The 17,338-nt window shown below is 44.0% G+C and overlaps 1 protein-coding gene across 1 annotated transcript in view; it reads right to left on the bottom strand.

The window, feature by feature from the left end:
- Window positions 1-17,338, bottom strand: part of LOC112071524 (centrosomal protein of 170 kDa-like) — a 92,136-nt gene that overhangs the window by 2,906 nt on the left and 71,892 nt on the right. Inside the window, exons 11-14 of the mRNA XM_024138968.2 lie at window positions 10,200-10,335; window positions 8,465-10,033; window positions 1,518-1,776; window positions 487-688 (exon numbers count right to left, since the gene is read on the bottom strand). Coding sequence (XP_023994736.1) covers window positions 487-688; window positions 1,518-1,776; window positions 8,465-10,033; window positions 10,200-10,335 — 2,166 coding nt within the window. The remainder of the gene's footprint in view (window positions 1-486; window positions 689-1,517; window positions 1,777-8,464; window positions 10,034-10,199; window positions 10,336-17,338) is intronic.

A 17,338-nucleotide genomic window follows, 5' to 3' on the forward strand; every position in this document is an offset into this window, starting at 1 on the left:
AGTCCACACCTTCTGCAGCTGATCAAAGCATAATGCCAGTTCACAGTCCACACCTCCTGCAGCTGATCAAAGCATAATGCCAGTTCAGTCCACACCTTCTGCAGCTATCCAAAGCATAATGCCAGTTCACAGTCCACACCTTGTGCCGCAGATCAAAGCATAATGCCAGTTCACAGTCCACACCTCTTGCAGCTGATCAAAGCATAATGCCAGTTCACAGTCCACACCTTCTGCAGCAGATCAAAGCATAATGCCAGTTCACAGTCCACACCTTGTGCAGCAGATCAAAGCATTAATGCCAGTTCACAGTCACACCTTTCTGCAGCAGATCAAAGCATAATGCCAGTTCACAGTCCACACCTTGTGCAGCAGATCAAAGCATAATGCCAGTTCACAGTCCACACCTTGTGCAGCAGATCAAAGCCAAAGTGATGCTGAAGCAGTATGTTGAGCATTAGTAGTAGAAGGAAGGAAGAAGTCAAACACCTTTTGCAAGCCCTCCTGCGTGCCTTCCTGCGTGCGGCCTACCACTTCGTGGGTGTCAATGGTGGAACCGGGTGTGGTGGCGGCGGTGCTGACCGTGGTGCTGGGAGCCGTGCCAGAGGAGCTGACCGAGTCGATCTCTCCGGCCACATCGTGGATCTCCCGGGCGAGGATGGCCAGGTCCTTGGTCAGGTCTTGACTGATCCTACGCACACAGGGAAATAACCAGACAGGTTGCTGCAACACTTCTCTAAATCAGTACACACAGATATCTCACAATGATACAGTATTACCCAAGACTACTCATTAGACATTGAGGAACTTCTGTATGTCAGCCTCAACAAAAAGCACTTAGCCTACTGTATAATCAATTGACACAGCACATAGAACCATTCTAAAGATTGACAATTGTCTAACCTACATCTAGAGGCCGAAGTGAATTGACAATATTCACTTGTAAACGACAATATCCTACACGGGCATTGTATGCAGGGAACCTGAACAAAAAAAAATTCACACTAAGAGATGCTTGCGATAACATAACGTTATCTTCCATTACTTTCAATCTCCTTGTCTGATGTAGGTCCTTTCTTTTGTAAGAAATATCTTGTGCTTGCTCTGAGGCAGTATGAATCTGTCCTTTTCTCACCTCTGTCTGCCCAGTTCAGTCTCCCTGATCCAAATCCAATCAGTTTTCCACTTTTTTTGTGGAAACAATGTTGATTCAAGCAGTTTTTGCCCAGTGGGATGGTTCTATCTCATGACCATCATACTATGTGAAAGTCCCTGCTGAGTCGGGAACAATTTATTACAGCTTGACAAAACAGAGCACCTCAGTTAGAGTGGACTAACTAAAGATCACAATTGTTTAATGAGAGTGAAAACACTAACCTATTCCTGGGGATGCTCTATCTCCAGATCATATTTACCACCTGTGCCATGTCCATGAGGCATATAAACTGAACTGAGCTTCCTTGTGTGTGTGTGTGTGTGTACACATGCCGTCGTGTGTATAAGCTTCAGTAGATGAGTACCTGGCAATCTCCTCGCTGTGAGCGGTCCAGTCCTTGACGTACTCCCCCTGTTGTTCTCTCATGCGGTGTTTGAGGACCACGCCTCCAGGGCCAACCTGACCAGAGTTAAGGCTGCTGGTGGAGCCCCCCAGTCTGGTACCCCTCAGGACCGGGTGTGGGCGCAGGGGGCGCCCGGGTTTGGGGGAAGTCCTGTTGGAGCCAAACTCCTCCTCGGAGGTGGATCCATACTCTGGGGGCAGCCGTCTCCACCTGTTAGAGGCTAAGGTCAGGGAGAAAGATACAACACAATTCTCTCTTGATAACTGTATTTGAGGTTATTTCAGTCATTCAAAAAGCAGCGGATGCTCACATTGTCTAAAGCATTCTGTCTTAAAGCAAGCCAAGCAGACTTCTGTAACTCTTATCTCTACACAAATCATGACAAGATAGATGTGGTTTTAACAGTGGCATATAAATATCTCAACACAAACCATGACAAGATAGATGTGGTTTTAACAGTGGCATATAAAGATCTCAACACAAACCATGACAAGATAGATGTGGTTTTAACAGTGGCACATAATGATCTCAACACAAATCACGACAAATCATGTTTTTTTTGTTTTTTTTACACCTTTATTTAACTAGGCAAGTCAGTTAAGAACACATTCTTATTTTCAATGACGGCCTAGGAACGGTGGGTTAACTGCCTTGTTCAGGGGCAGAACGACAGATTTTTACCTTGTCAGCTCTGGGATTCAATCTTGCAACATTACAGTTAACTAGTCCAACGCTCTATCCACCTGCCTCTCATTGCACTCCACGAGGAGCCTGCCTGTTACGTGAATGCAGTAAGAAGCCAAGGTAAGTTGCTAGCTAACATTAAACCTATCTTATAAAAAACAAATCAATCAATCATAATCACTAGTTAAACTAGTAATATCATCAACCATGTGTAGTTATCTAGCGTGTCCTGCGTTGCATATAATCGATGCGGTGCGCATTCCCGGAAAAAGGACTGTCGTTGCTCCAACGTGTACCCAACCATAAACATCAATGCCTTTCTTAAAATCAATACACAGAAGTATATATTTTTAAACCTGCATATTTAGCTAAAAGAAATCCAGGTTAGCAGGCAATATTAACCAGGTGAAATTGTGTCACTTCTCTTGTGTTCATTGCACGCAGAGTCAGGGTATATGAAACAGTTTGGGCAACATGGCTCGTTGCGAACTAATTTGCCAGAATTTTACGTAATTATGACATAACATTAAAGGTTGTACAATGTAACAGCAATATTTAGACTTATGGATGCCACCCGTTAGATAAAATACGGAACGGTTCCGTATTTCACTGAAATAATGAACGTTTTGTTTTCGAAATTATAGTTTCCGGATTTGACCATATTAATGACCTAAGGCTTGTATTTCTGTGTGTTATTATGTTATAATTAAGTCTATGATTTGATAGAGCAGTCTGNTGTTATAATTAAGTCTATGATTTGATAGAGCAGTCTGAGCGGTGGTAGGCAGCAGCAGGCTCGTAAGCATTCATTCAAACAGCACTTTCGTGCGTTTTGTCAGCAGCTCTTCACTCAGCTTCAAGCATTGCGCTGTTTGACTTCAAGCCTATCAACTCCCGAGATTAGGCAGGTGTAACCGATGTGAAATGGCTAGCTAGTTAGCGGGGTGCGGGCTAATAGTGTTTCAAACGTCACTCGCTCTGAGACTTAGTCTGAGACTTAGGAGTAGTTGTTCCCCTTGCTCTGCATGGGCCGCGGCTTTTGTGGAGCGATGGGTAACGCTGCTTCGAGGGTGGCTGTTGTCGATGTGTTCCTCGTTCGAGCCCAGGTAGAAGCGAGGAGACAGACGGAAGCTATTGTATTGGCACAAAAGTGTTGGAGAAGAAAGTAAAAGTGCAATATGTGCCATGTAAAAAAGCTAACGTTTAAGTTTCTTGCTCAGAACATGAGAACATATGAAAGCTCGTGGTTCCTTTTAACATGAGACTTCAATATTCCAAGGTAAGAGGTTTTAGGTTGTAGTTAACTTCTTATGGCTGAAGGGGCAGTATTGAGTAGCTTGGATGAAAGGTGCCCATTGTAAACAGCCAGCTCCTCAGTCTCAGTTGCTAATATATGCATATTATTATTATTATTTGATAGAAAACACTCTAAAGTTTCTAAAACTGTTTGAATTAAGTCTGTGAGATTAACAGAACTCATATGGCAGACAAAAACCTGAGAAGTTCCACTGCCTGTTTGTATTTTTTCTGGGGGTGCCATATTTTCAACCAAGCTTTTATTCAAAATACAGAGACATATGAATGAGTTTTCACTTCCTACGGCTTCCACTAGATGTCAGCAGTCAACAGAACTAAGTCTGATGACTCTAATGTGAAGGGGGGTCGAAGGAGACAGAATTTAGTATGAGGTCCCATGAGGTGACCATGCATTCAACACGCGCGTTCACGTGAGAGGCAGCTCCGTTCCATCTCTCAATTGAAGTCGATGTAGTTCTCCGGTTGGAACGTTATTCAAGATGTATGTTAACTACATTCTAAAGATTGATTCAGTATATCGTTTGCCATGTTTCTACTGACTGTAACGGAACGTTTGGACATTTCGTCACGTTATAGTGGTCGCGCTTTGAGACTTTGGTTAGGYTTTTGGTAAACAATTCGAAAGTAGCTAATTTGACATAAATAACGGACATGAACGAACAAATCAAGCATTTATTGTGGACCTGGGATTCCTAGGACTGCATTCTGATGAATTCCTCAAAGGTAAGGAAACATTTATCATGTATTTTCTGGTTTCTGTTGAGTCCAACATGGTGGCTAATTTGGCTAATCACCTGAGCTCCGTCTCAGATTATTGCATGGTTTATATTTCCGTAAAGTTTTTTTGAAATCTGACACAGCGGTTGCATTAAGGAGAGGTATATCTATAATTCCCTGTGTATATACAGTGGGGAGAACAAGTATTTGATACACTGACGATTTTGCAGGTTTTCCTACTTACAAAGCATGTAGAGGTCTGTAATTTGTATCATAGGTACACTTCAACTGTGAGAGACAGAATCTAAAACAAAAATCCAGAAAATCACATTGTATGATATGTAAGTAATTAATTTGCATTTTATTGCATGACATAAGTATTTGATACATCAGAAAAGCAGAACTTAATATTTGGTACAGAAACCTTTGTTTGCAATTACAGAGATCATACGTTTCCTGTAGTTCTTGACTAGGTTTGCACACACTGCAGCAGGGATTTTGGCCCACTCTCCTACAGATCTTCTCCAGATCCTTCAGGTTTCGGGGCTGTCGCTGGGCAATACGGACTTTCAGCTCCTCCAAAGATTTTCTATTGGTTCAGGTCTGGAGACTGGCTAGGCCACTCCAGGACCTTGAGATGCTTCTTACGGAGCCACTCCTTAGTTGCCCTGGCTGTGTCTTTCAGGTCGTTGTCATGCTGGAAGACCCAGCCACGACCCATCTTCAATGCTCTTACTGAGGGAAGGAGGTTGTTGGCCAAGATCTCGTGATACATGGCCACTCCATCCTCCCCTCAATACGGTGCAGTCATCCTGTCCCCTTTGCAGAAAAGCATCCCCAAAAAATGATGTTTCCACCTCCATGCTTCACGGTTGGGATGGTGTTCTTGGGTTGTACTCATCCTTCTTCTTCCTCCAAACATGGCGAGTGGAGTTTAGACCAAAAGCTCTATTTTTTGTCTCATCAGACCACATGACCTTCTCCCTTCTCCTCTGGATCATCCAGATGGTCATTGGCAAACTTCAGACGGGCCTGGACATGCGCTGGCTTGAGCAGGGGACCTTGCGTGCGCTGCAGGATTTTAATCATGACGGCGTAGTGTGTTACTAATGGTTTTCTTTGAGACTGTGGTCCAGCTCTCTCAGGTCATTGACCAGGTACTGCCGTGTAGGTCTTTGTTCCGTAGAGTGTACCTTTCCAGCCTATCACCTTATGCCACCTTCTGTCTGGGCCAGGTGAGTGGATCCTATTGGAGCCCCCAGGCCGAGGTGTGGATTTGGACCTGTCTGCACGTCTTGAACCTTCTTCCATTTTTCTAAATAATTTGCGCGCAACAGTTGTTTGCCTGCTCTTCCTCAGTCCACTTGCCTGCTTGCCTTAGCCTGTCAGCCATCAGCCTTGTGCAGTGGTCTACAATTTTATCCCTGATGTCCTTACACAGCTCTCTGGTCTTGGCCATTGTGGAGAGGTTTGGAGTCTGTTTGATTGAGTGTGTGGACAGGTGTCTTTTATACAGGTAACGAGTTCAAACAGGTGCAGTTAATACAGGTAATGAGTGGAGAACAGGAGGGCTTCTTAAGAAAACCTAACAGGTCTGTGAGAGCCGGAATTCTTACTGGTGGTAGGTGATCAAATACTTATGTGTCTAAGCAAAAAAATTGAATATATTACTTAAAAATCATACAATGTAATTTTCTGGATTTTTTGTTTTAGATTCCGTCTCTCACAGTTGAAGTGTACTTATGATAAAAATTACAGACCTCTACATGCTTTGTAAGTAGGAAAACCTGCAAAATCGGCAGTGTATCAAATACTTGTTCTCCCCACTGTATGTATTATAATCTATATTTATGATGAGTATTTCTGTTTGAAACGATGTGGCTATGCCAAAGTCACTTGATGTTTTGCAACTAGTGAATCTAGTCCCGCCTCAATGTAAACTCAGATTTTTTTATATAAATATGAATTTAATCAAACAAAACATGCATGTATTGTGTAACATGAAGTCCTATGAGTGTCATCTGATGAAAATAATCGAAGGTTAGTGATTAATTTTATCTCTATTCTGGTTTTTGTGAAGCTATCTTTAGCTGGAAAAAATGGCTGTGATTATTGTGGTTTTGTGGTGACCTAACATAATCGTTTGTAGTGCTTTCGCTGAAAAGCKTATTTGAAATCGGACACTTTGGTGGGATTAACAACAAGATTACCTTTATAATGATATAAGACACATGTATGTCTGAGGAATTTGAATTATGAGATTTCTGTTTTTTGAATTTGGCGCCCTGCACTTCGACTGGCTGTTGTCATATCGATCCCGTTAACGGGACTTCAGCCATAAGAATTAATATAGTATTTATAGGACTTTTCTCTCTATACCATATGTATTCCATATACATTTGACTATTGGATGTTCTTATAGGCACTCTAGTATTTCCAGTGTAACAGTATAGCTTCCGTCCCTCTCCTCGCTCCTACCTGGCCTCGAACGAGGAACACATCGACAACAGCCACCCTCGAAGCAGCGTTACCCATGCAGAGCAAGGGGAACAACTACTCCAAGTCTCAGAGCGAGTGACGTTTGAAACGCTATTAGCGCGCACCCCGCTAACTAGCTAGCCATTTCACATCGGTTACACCAGCCTAATCTCCGGAGTTGATAGGCTTGAAGTCCGGGAGTTGATAGGCTTGAAGTCTCCAGCTTCAGTGATTTTTGCAATCCAGAGAACTGGAAGAAAAGGCGGCCAAAGGAGGAATTAGCTTTGTGGGTGACCAGTGAAATATACCTGCTGGAGCACGTGCTACGGGTGGGTGCTGCTATGGTGACCAGTGAGCTGAGATAAGGCGGGGCTTTACATAGCAAAGACTTATAGATGATCTGGAGCCTAGTGGGTTTGGCGACGAATATGAAGCAAGAGCCAGCCAACGAGAGCATACAGGTCGCAGTGTTGGGTAGTATATGGGGCTTTGGTGACAAAACTGTGATAGACTGCAACCAATTTGCTGAGTAGAGTGTTGGAGGTAGAAGAGTTTACAGTCTAACCAGACACCTAGATATTTGTAGATGTCCACATATTCTAAGTCAGAACTGTCCAGAGTAGTGATGCTGGACGGGCGGGCAGGTGCTGGTAGCGATCAATTGAAGAGCATGCATTTAGCTTTACTTGCATTTAAGAGCAGTTGGAGGCTACGGAAGGAGAGTTGTATGGCATTGATGCTCATCTGGAGGTTAGTTCACACAGTGCCCAAAGAAGGGCCAGAAGTATACAGAATGTAATCGTCTGCGTAGAGGTGGATCAGAGAATCACCAGCAGCAAGAGCGACATCATTGATGTGTACAGAGAAAAGAGTCGGCCCGAGAACTGAACCCTGTGGCACCCCCATATAGACTATAAACTATCAAAATAAAGAAAGTCGCACACTCCATGTATAATCTCCCAGCAATTTAATGGGTATTTATCAACGTTTTGGCATCACTGTGCCTTCCTCAGGGTAATGTCATGAATACTTGCACTAGGCGCTTGCACTGTGTGTTTACATAACCTGGTTAAAGTATTCATGACATTACCCTGAGGAAGGCACAGTGATGCCGAAAAGTGATAAATACCCATTAAATTGCTGGGAGATTATACATGGAGTGTGCGACTTTATTTTGATAGTTTATAGTTTATTCGCCGTTAGTCAGCACCTCCACACAAACTATTATTCTGGGTGTGCGCCAGCTCATGTTTTTTAACCTCCATAGAGACTGCCAGAGGTCCGGACAACAGGCCCTCCGATTTGACACACTGAACTCTGTCTGAGAAGTAGTTGGTGAACCAGGCGAGGCAGTCATTTGACAAACCAAGGCCATTTAGTTTGCCGATAAGAATGTGGAGATTGACAGAGTCAAAAGCCTTGGCCAGGTCTATGAATACAGCTGCACAGTACTGTCTCTTATCGATGGCGGTTATGATATCATTTAGGACCTTGAACGTGGCAGAGGTGTACCCGTGACCAGCTCGGAAACCAGATTGCATAGCGGAGAAGGTACGGTGGGATGGAGGGTGTGGGGGATTTGGAAACAACGGGATGAAAAAACACAGTTGACTTGCTCTTTAACTGTTTACATTAAATAATAAAATACTGAGTGTTTCAATCTGTCCTTTATTTTCTGAGTGAACCTATCAGAGATGAGAACCTGATCTCACCTGAGGGAGTGCTGTGGATGGAGGGGCTGATTCTGTACTTGGCCTCGGTCAGCTTGGACACACTGTTGGCCCTCATGCGAGGAGACAGTTTGTTGTCGGTGGGAGTGGAGGAGCGGAGGCCCAGGCGCAGTATGGTCTCTGCAGACAGGCGAGGGGAGGAGGTGCTGCTCCGGCCTACTGTACACTCTGAGTCACTACGGGCCGAGATAGAGCCCAGCCGCATCCTCCTGGGCTGGGCCAGCATGTCTAGCCGCGAGGGCCCTTTACGACCAGATGGAGGCTTGGACGTGGAACTGGTGGTGGACACCTCGGAGGCCACAGACATCCTGTCTGCATCGGCCTGGTCCGTGTCGGATGTGTCCCCCAGCCGGGCCCGGCGGAGCAGGGAGGTTCTGGTAGGCCGTGGCTGGGGCAGAGAGGCCTGTTTCCCCAGGGAGGAAGCTGTGGCGGCCTGGAGAGTCTTACTAGACTTACTGGAGCTGGTCTTGCAGCTGGATTTGGCTTCCAGTTTGGAATGTAGCAGGTCATCCGTAGAGGTGAAGTGGCTGCGGCTGTATGTGCAACTATGCAAACTCTCCTGGTCAGAGGAAAGAATGTCGGAGATGGGGAAGGACGAGGTCTGGTCGTCATCTGTGAGATCCTGGGAGGGTTGGCGTGCCCGCGACGAGGCAGGCTGAACGGAGCGGCGAGCATCTAGCCGGCTGGGATCATTTCTGGTCTTGGTCTTCCTCTCCAAGCGCTCGCGAGCATTGGTGCTGGCAGCGGTTTTGGAGGTTGAGCTCAGGTTGCTCTTCTCCTTGTACAGGCTGCTGAGGGAGCGGCGTTTCTGGTGAGCTGGTTTCTTCTCTCCCTCCCCTGCCGCCTGGTTGTAGGTGCTGGCCGTGTCCACGTCTGACTCAGGGGAGAAGAAGCCTGCCCGGTTGGCTCTGTCCAGCTTGTTCTCATCCCTCAGCTTGGCCTCCAGGAAGGCCATGACAGCCTCTGTGTCCTTCAGCAGGGTGGCTGTGTCCATGCTGCCCACAGAGTCACTGCGCTCGCTGTGCTCGCGGCCCAGGACACCGGCATCACCTTTGATCCGAGGGATCAGCTCAATGGGTACCACACCGCTGGGCTTCTCAATGGTGAAGCTGCCCTGACGGACCAGAGGCTTGCCCCCTGACTTCTCCCCCCTGTCCCCTCCTCCTTTGTTGTGGTGCTGAATCCTGTCCTCCGCCCGCCTCCTCCTCTCCTCAGACCTCTTCTCACTGCTGCTCATAGGTCTGAGAGAGGGCTTGGCGGAGGCCTGTAGTGGGGCCTTGGTCTGGTTCATCATATCCCCCTCCTCTATGGAGGTAAAACACGCCCCGTCTCCTTCATGCTCCACCTGCCTCTCCTTTTCCTGGGGCTCCGTGTCCTGTTTCTCCCCTATCTCTGAGCGATGCAGGCCCAGGCCGCACAAGCTCTTCCCTGGCTTGGCCCGGGGGTCGTCGATGGGGAGCTGGGGGAGGGTCCTGCGCTTACGCTCGGTGAGACTGGAGTTGGCAGAGCTGGTACTTCGGATGGAAACGCCCGACTCAAAGGCATCCGCTTCTGGAAGAAAAAAACAAATAGTAAAGCTACATTTCTTAATCAAATTAAATAAATATTGCTCAACCATAGTAATTTAGTGCCATTATGTGATGAAAATACACCTTAGCTAAGACAGATGCAGATTAACATTCCCCTGATTTTGGTAAATATAGGAGCCCTACTGTACCTCTCTGCTGATGGACGAAGGCAGGTGACTCAGCACCAGACCCCTCTGGGTCGGTTCTGGTGTGGTTAGCAGCTGGACTGGCCCACTGAGACACCCAGCGACTACTGCCCACTGCCACCGGGTCCTCAGACATACTCTGACAGGAGAGAAGAGAGCGCAGACACAGTTAGCCTAGTCTCTTGTCAGACCCGTGGCATTCCACTCCATTTAGAGAAACAGCGGTTGTGGGAAAAGACTACAGTACACCTACTAAATCAACCGGATCCCTGCTACTGGCCACCTAGAGCTGGAGGAAGTACTCACATGTAGCGGAGGACACAGAAGACAACTCTGCTGCCATTCATTCACCTCTGAGTGGTCTTATGTTTAAGTGATGAGCCTGAAGAGTTATCATACTCATTACGTATTAGCTAATTCATATTTTAAACCAAGCATGGTGTAGAATAGCGGACCCAGAGTAGCCAAGGGAGGTGATAGGTGGGAATGAAGACCCATGATTGTACAAAAACAATACTTGAATTTATTACAGGTGCAGGATTTCAGAATAAATGGCTTGTCTCACACAGTTGTCCATAGCAGCAACATTCAGGATACGAAATCTCACAAAAATGACAGCGAGTCTAAAGCTCAGCCCCTTAATAGGGTTCCTACTTCATCTTAGACTGGGCTTAAATGCTAAACAGTATAACTAGGGATTACCCCTTTTCCAGCTCTAAACAGAGCAACTCTCTCATTACTGGGACTAAAGAGAGTCTACCAGAACAGCTTAAATCAACTGCCTGTACATACAGGCCGCAACAAACAAACTGCTATGGAGCACATTATAAAATGGTGTTCAACCCTGAGCTGAGAGAAAAGGACAGCATGTATCTCTTCACTCCTCAACCCCACCAACACTTATTAACCAATGAGAATGCGCATTTCATTTGAAGAACTTTACTTGTTAAATTAGACCAGGTAGCACTATGGGAAACGTTATTTAAGTTTATTGCATTAATTCGTTTAAATTACCATATTTAGTCATGTCCACTTTAGTTTAAAAGAGAGAGCTAAATCAAATTGAACATGATTAGAAATACTACTGAGGGAGAATGGATGCATGGGTGAACGACATGCTAATTATCTAACCTACCACATCTGGCTTAAACCTGACAAACTAACTCTTAAGCAAACAATTAAGGTCAGGAACACCTAAAATGGTAGATAGCTTTCATGGAAATGGACTAGTGCACTTTATCCAAAACACACATGAATATACCTATAAGCAATTTAGAAAATATTAACTTCATGAAATAAGACCTTTTAAAATGGTGATGAGGCCAGGCTGCCTCATTACACTCTGTAGGGTAGCACCACTGTGTTGCCGGAGGACAGCTAGCTTCCGTTCTCCTCCGGATACAATGACTTCAATGCAAAACCTAGCAGGCTCATGGTTCTCACCCCCTTCCATAGACATACACAGTAACAACTTCCGGAGGACATCCTCCAACCTATCAGAGCTCTTGCAGCATGAACTGACATGTTGTCCACCCAATCAAAGGATCAGAGAATTAATATAGTACTACAGGTAGCTAGCACTGCAGTGCATAAAATGTGGTGAGTAGTTGACTCAAAGATAGAGAAAGACAATAGTTGAACAAATTTTAACAAATTAAATTCTTCAAGCATGAAGGATCAAGAGAGAGAGAGAGCTATATTTCTTCATTTTTTTCACTCACTTTCACTTACTTAACTAGCAAATGCTATGTTCGCTAGCTGGCTATGACTATCCAACACTGGACCTCTTCCAAGTCAAAGTAAGCTTTTGGTTTTACTAATTTATTGCCACCGGGGCKRGCAAGTGTAACTGCTAAAGTGCTTGCTGACTGTACACTGTACTGCATGTTTGTAGCGGGTTTACTAACACGTAAATTCTATTAGCTATGCTGACTATGACGTTACTTTAGCTAATATGATGACAACGATGTAGTCTGTGTGTAGCATCAATGATATGAAGGTTTGGCATGGAAAGGTTTTTTCGCCTGGTCACAGACATGCGAGAAGGAATAAAATGAGCTGTTTGTATGTGGCTATGAAAGTTAACTATTTGCATGTGATCAGGGGTGTATTCATTCTGCCGATTCCGTTGAAAATCTTTTCTTAAATGGAAGCAAACGGAACAAAACGGGGATAAACATAACTGAATTTGTGCAATAGAAACTGTTGTTTTCAACTATTGATTACACCCTAGATCAGCTAGATGCAGGTAAGATTGTGCAAGGCGGTATTGAATGCGGTCACCTCAAATCTTTCTCGACCTGTGTGTACCTACAGTTGAAGTCAGAAGTTTACATACACCTTAGCCAAATACATTTTAACTCAGTTTCACAATTCCTGACATTTAATCCTAGTAAAAATTCCCTGTCTTAGGTCAGTTAGGATCACCACTTTATTTTAAGAATGTGAAATGTCAGAATAATAGTAGAGAGAATTATTTATTTCAGCTTTTATTTCTTTCATCACATTCCCAGGGGGTCAGACGTTTACATACACTCAATTAGTATTTGGTAGCATTGCCTTTAAATTGTTTAACTTGGATCAAACGTTTTGGGTAGCCTTCCACAAGCTTCCCACAATAAGTTGGGTGAATTTTGGCCCATTCCTCCTGACAGAGCTGGTGTAACTGAGTCAGGTTTAAAGGCCTCCTTGCTCGCACACGCTTTTTCAGTTCTGCCCACACATTGTCTGTAGGATTGAGGTCAGGGCTTTGTGATGGCCACTTCAATACCTTGACTTTGTTGTCCTTAAGCCATTTTGCCGCAACTTTGGAAGTATGCTTGGGGTAATTGTCCATTTTGAAGACCCATTTACGACCAAGCTTTAACTTCCTGACTGATGTCTTGAGATGTTGCTTCAATATATCCACATATTTTCCTTCTTCATGATGCCAATGTCACGCCCTGACCATAGTAAGCTGTTTTTTCTCTGTGTTGGTTGGGGCGTGATAGTGACTTGGGTGGGTCATCTAGGTGTTTTTGTATTTCTATGGTGGCCTGATATGGTTCCCAATCAGAGGCAGCTGTTTATCGTTGTCTCTGATTGGGGATCATATTTAGGTAGCCATTTCCTCATTTGTGTTTGTGGGATCTTGACTATGTGTAGTTGCCTGTCAGCACTATTTTGTATAGCTTCACGTTTCGTTTGTTCATTTTGTTGGTTTGTTCGGTGTTCATTCATTAAAAGAGAATGTACGTATACCACGCTGCGCCTTGGTCTCATTCTAACGACGGACGTGACAGCCAACTATTTTGTGAAGTGCACCAGTCCCTCCTGCAGCAAAGCACACCCACAAAATGATGCTGCCACCCCCGTGCTTCACGGTTGGGATGGTGTTCTTCGGCTTGCTAGCCTCCCCCTTTTTCCTCCAAACAAAACTATGGTCATTATGGCCAAACAGGTCTATTTTCGTTTCATCAGACCAGAGGACATTTCTCCAAAAATAACAATATTTGTACCCATGTGCAGTTGCAAACTGTAGTCTGGCTTTTTTATGGCGGTTTGGAGCAGTGGCTTCTTACTTGCTGAGCGGCCTTTCAGGTTATGTCGATATAGGACACGGTTTACTGTGGATATAGATACTTTTGTACCTGTTTCCTCCAGCATCTTCACAAGGTCCTTTGCTGTTGTTATGGGATTGATTTGCACTTTTTGCACCAAAGTACGTTCATCTCCAGGAGACAGAAAACGTCTCCTTCCTGAGCGGTATGATGGCTAAGTGGTCCCATGGTGTTTATACTTGTGTACTATAGTTTGTACAGATGAACGTGGTACCTTCAGGCGTTTGGAAATTGCTCCCAAGGATGAACCAGACCTGGTCTACAATTTTTTTCCCGAGGTCTTGGCTGATTTCTTTGGATTTTTCCATGATGTCAAGCAAAGAGGCACTGAGTTTGAAGGTAGGCCTTGAAATACATCCACAGGTAGACCTCCAATTGACTCAAATTATGTCAATTAGCCAATCAGAAGCTTCTAAAGCCATTATATAATTTTCTGGAATTTTCCAAGCTGTTTAAAGGCACAGTCAACTTAGTGTATGTAAACTTCTGACCCACTGGAATTGTGATACATTGAATTATAAGTGAAATAATCTGTCTGTAAACAATTGTTGGAAAAATGACTTGTGTCATGCACAAAGTAGATGCCCTAACCGACTTGCCAAAACTATAGTTTGTTAACAAGAAATGTGTGGAGTGGTTGAAAAATGAGTTTTAAAGACTCCAACCTAAGTGTATGTAAACCTCCGACTTCAACTGTATGTTGTAAACCTTCATCCATAGGCTAGGTTGCAGCAACCTCATGATGGGTATAGGGAAAATTTGAGCATCATGTAGTAGCCTAAACCTATTTATGTTACACTGKACTGGGTGAATGGATGACAGTCATCCAATATGCAATACAAATGACAGTCATCCAATATGCTGTAATAGAAATATGTTCATAACAAATGTTCATTAAAAAAAACCCGGCACCGACCGCAAATGGATCCCAATATACATCAGATAGACGATTGTAGACTATACTAGGCTATTTTGGACTATACTGAACTGATGTAGACTATCCTAGAATATTGTAGACTATACTAGATTGTTGTGGACTATACTAGACTATTGTGGACTATACTAGACTATTGTGGACCATACTAGACTATTGTAGACCATACTAGACTATTGTAGACCATACTAGACTATTGTAGACCATACTAGACTATTGTAGACCATACTAGAGCTTTGTCAGACGCATAACTAACTATTGTAGACCATACTAGACTATTGTAGACTATACTAGACTGTTGTAGACTATACTAGACTGTTGTGGACCATCCTAGCCTATTGTGGACTATATACAGTATCCTTCCTCCCTTTGTGACTTGTATAGAACTTGCCTGGAGGGGACAGAGCATTATTTCTCATCTCTCTATGAACTAGGTCACAGACTGAGTGGCCTACTCTGTGAATAACAAGGAAGCGGGAGTGCCTGGCTGACACACAACTACTCCACTACTCCCCTTCCAATAGAGTAATCTTAATGCAATCTGGAGCTCTTGCTTTCCTATATCTTTAGTACAGATGTAATTAATTTGATCCCACTGTTGTTGCAGGACATTTTGTGTAGGTTATTCACGTTTTAAAAAGGATTCTAAAGTTTGTAATTTCCACTTTAAAATTTCTGACTTCATTTGCACCAACTAAAAATGTATCAATGCCTACAAAAATGTCCATTCATTATAATCCATAAAATAATTCACATTTCCTGCTGCTGCAGGATTATTTTCCGACTGTGAGAAATGGATCAACTGTAAATATACTGAACAAAAATGTAAACGCAACATGTAAAGTGTTGGTCCCATGTTTCATGAGCTGAAATAAAAAGGTCCCAGAAAAGTTCCATATGCACAAAAAGCTTATTTCTCTCAAATTGTGTGCACAAATTTGTTTACATCACTGTTAGTTAGCATTTCTCCCCTGTCAAGATAATCCATCCACCTGACAGGTGTGGCATATCTAGAAGCTGATTAAACAGCATGATCATTAACATATGTAGTTCTGTCCTTGAGCTGTTCTTGTCTAATGATGTTCTGTATTATGTCATTCTGTATTATGTTTAATCTTTTGTGGGGACCCCAGGAAAATTAGCTGCTGCTTTTGCAACAGCCTTTTGGGGATCCTAATAAAATTAAAATTAAAAATATATAAAAAAACAGGTGCAACTTGTGCTGGGGATAATAAAAGGCCACTCTAAAATGTGCAGTTCTGTCACACAATACAACGGCACAGATGTCTCAAGTTGAGATAGCATTCAATTGGCATGCTGACTGCAGGAATGCTGAGGAGTATTTATGTCTGTAATAAAGCTAATAATCCAAGATGGCGTAGCAGTCAGATGTCTTTATCTTGTTGTGTCCCGTGTATATATCTTTATTTTTTTTTCTTTGCCTCAATTTCAACATACAGAGCATCAATGTGGTATGGATCTGCTATTTTCTATACTTGAGAAACGGAACCCCCAACATTGCCTGCATCCGTAATGGGTCCGCGGTCAACCCGACCACCCCTCCTCACTGTCAAACGCTCCATAAAACACTTCAGCGAGCAGGCCTTTCTAATCGACCTGGCCCGGGTATCTTGGAAGGATATTGACCTCATTCCGTCAGTAGAGGATGCCTGGTTATTCTTTAGAAGTGCTTTCCTCACCATCTTAAATAAGCATGCCCCATTCAAAACATTTTGAACCAGGAACAGATGTAGCCCTTGGTTCCCTCGGGACCTGACTGCCCTTGACCAGCACAAAAACATCCTGTGGCGTACTGCATTAGCATCGAATAGACCCTGCGATATGCAGATTTTCAGGGAAGTTAGGAAATAATATACACAAGCAGTTAGGAAAGCAAAGGCTAGCGTTTTCAAACAGAAATGTGCATCCTGTAGCACACACTCAAAAAGTTCTGGGACACCTCCTCCCAGCTGCCCACTGCACTGAGGCTAGGAAACACTGTCACCACAAATAAATCCACAATAATTGAGAATTTCATTAAGCATTTTTCTACGGCTGGCCATGCTTTCCACCTGGCTACCCCTACCCCGGTCAACAGCTCTGCACCCCCCACAGCAACTTGCCCAAGCCTCCCCCATTTCTCATTCACCTAAATCCAGATAGCTGATGTTCTGAAAGAGCTGCAAAATCTGAACCCCTACAAATTAGCTGGGCTAGACAATCTGGACCACCTCTTTCTATAAATATCCACCGCAATTGTTGCAACCCCTATTACTAGCCTGTTTAACCTCTCTTTTGATTTGATTTGATATTTTGTATCGTCTGAGATCCCACAAGATTGGAAAGCTGCCGTGGTCATCCCCCTCTTCAAAGGGGGAGACACCTTAGACTCAAACTGTTACAGACCTATATCTATCCTACCCTGCCTTTCAAAGGTCTTCGAAAGCCAAGTTAACAAACAGATCACCGACTATTTCGAATCCCACCGTACCTTCTCCACTTTGCAATCTGTTTTCAGAGATGGTCATGGGTGCACCTCAGCCGTGCTCAAGGTCCTAAACGATATCATAACCGCCATTGAAAAAACACAATACTGTGCAGCTGTATTC

This window comes from Salvelinus sp. IW2-2015, unplaced genomic scaffold (genome assembly GCF_002910315.2).
Source record: "Salvelinus sp. IW2-2015 unplaced genomic scaffold, ASM291031v2 Un_scaffold1631, whole genome shotgun sequence".
Classification (NCBI taxonomy): Eukaryota; Metazoa; Chordata; class Actinopteri; order Salmoniformes; family Salmonidae; genus Salvelinus; species Salvelinus sp. IW2-2015.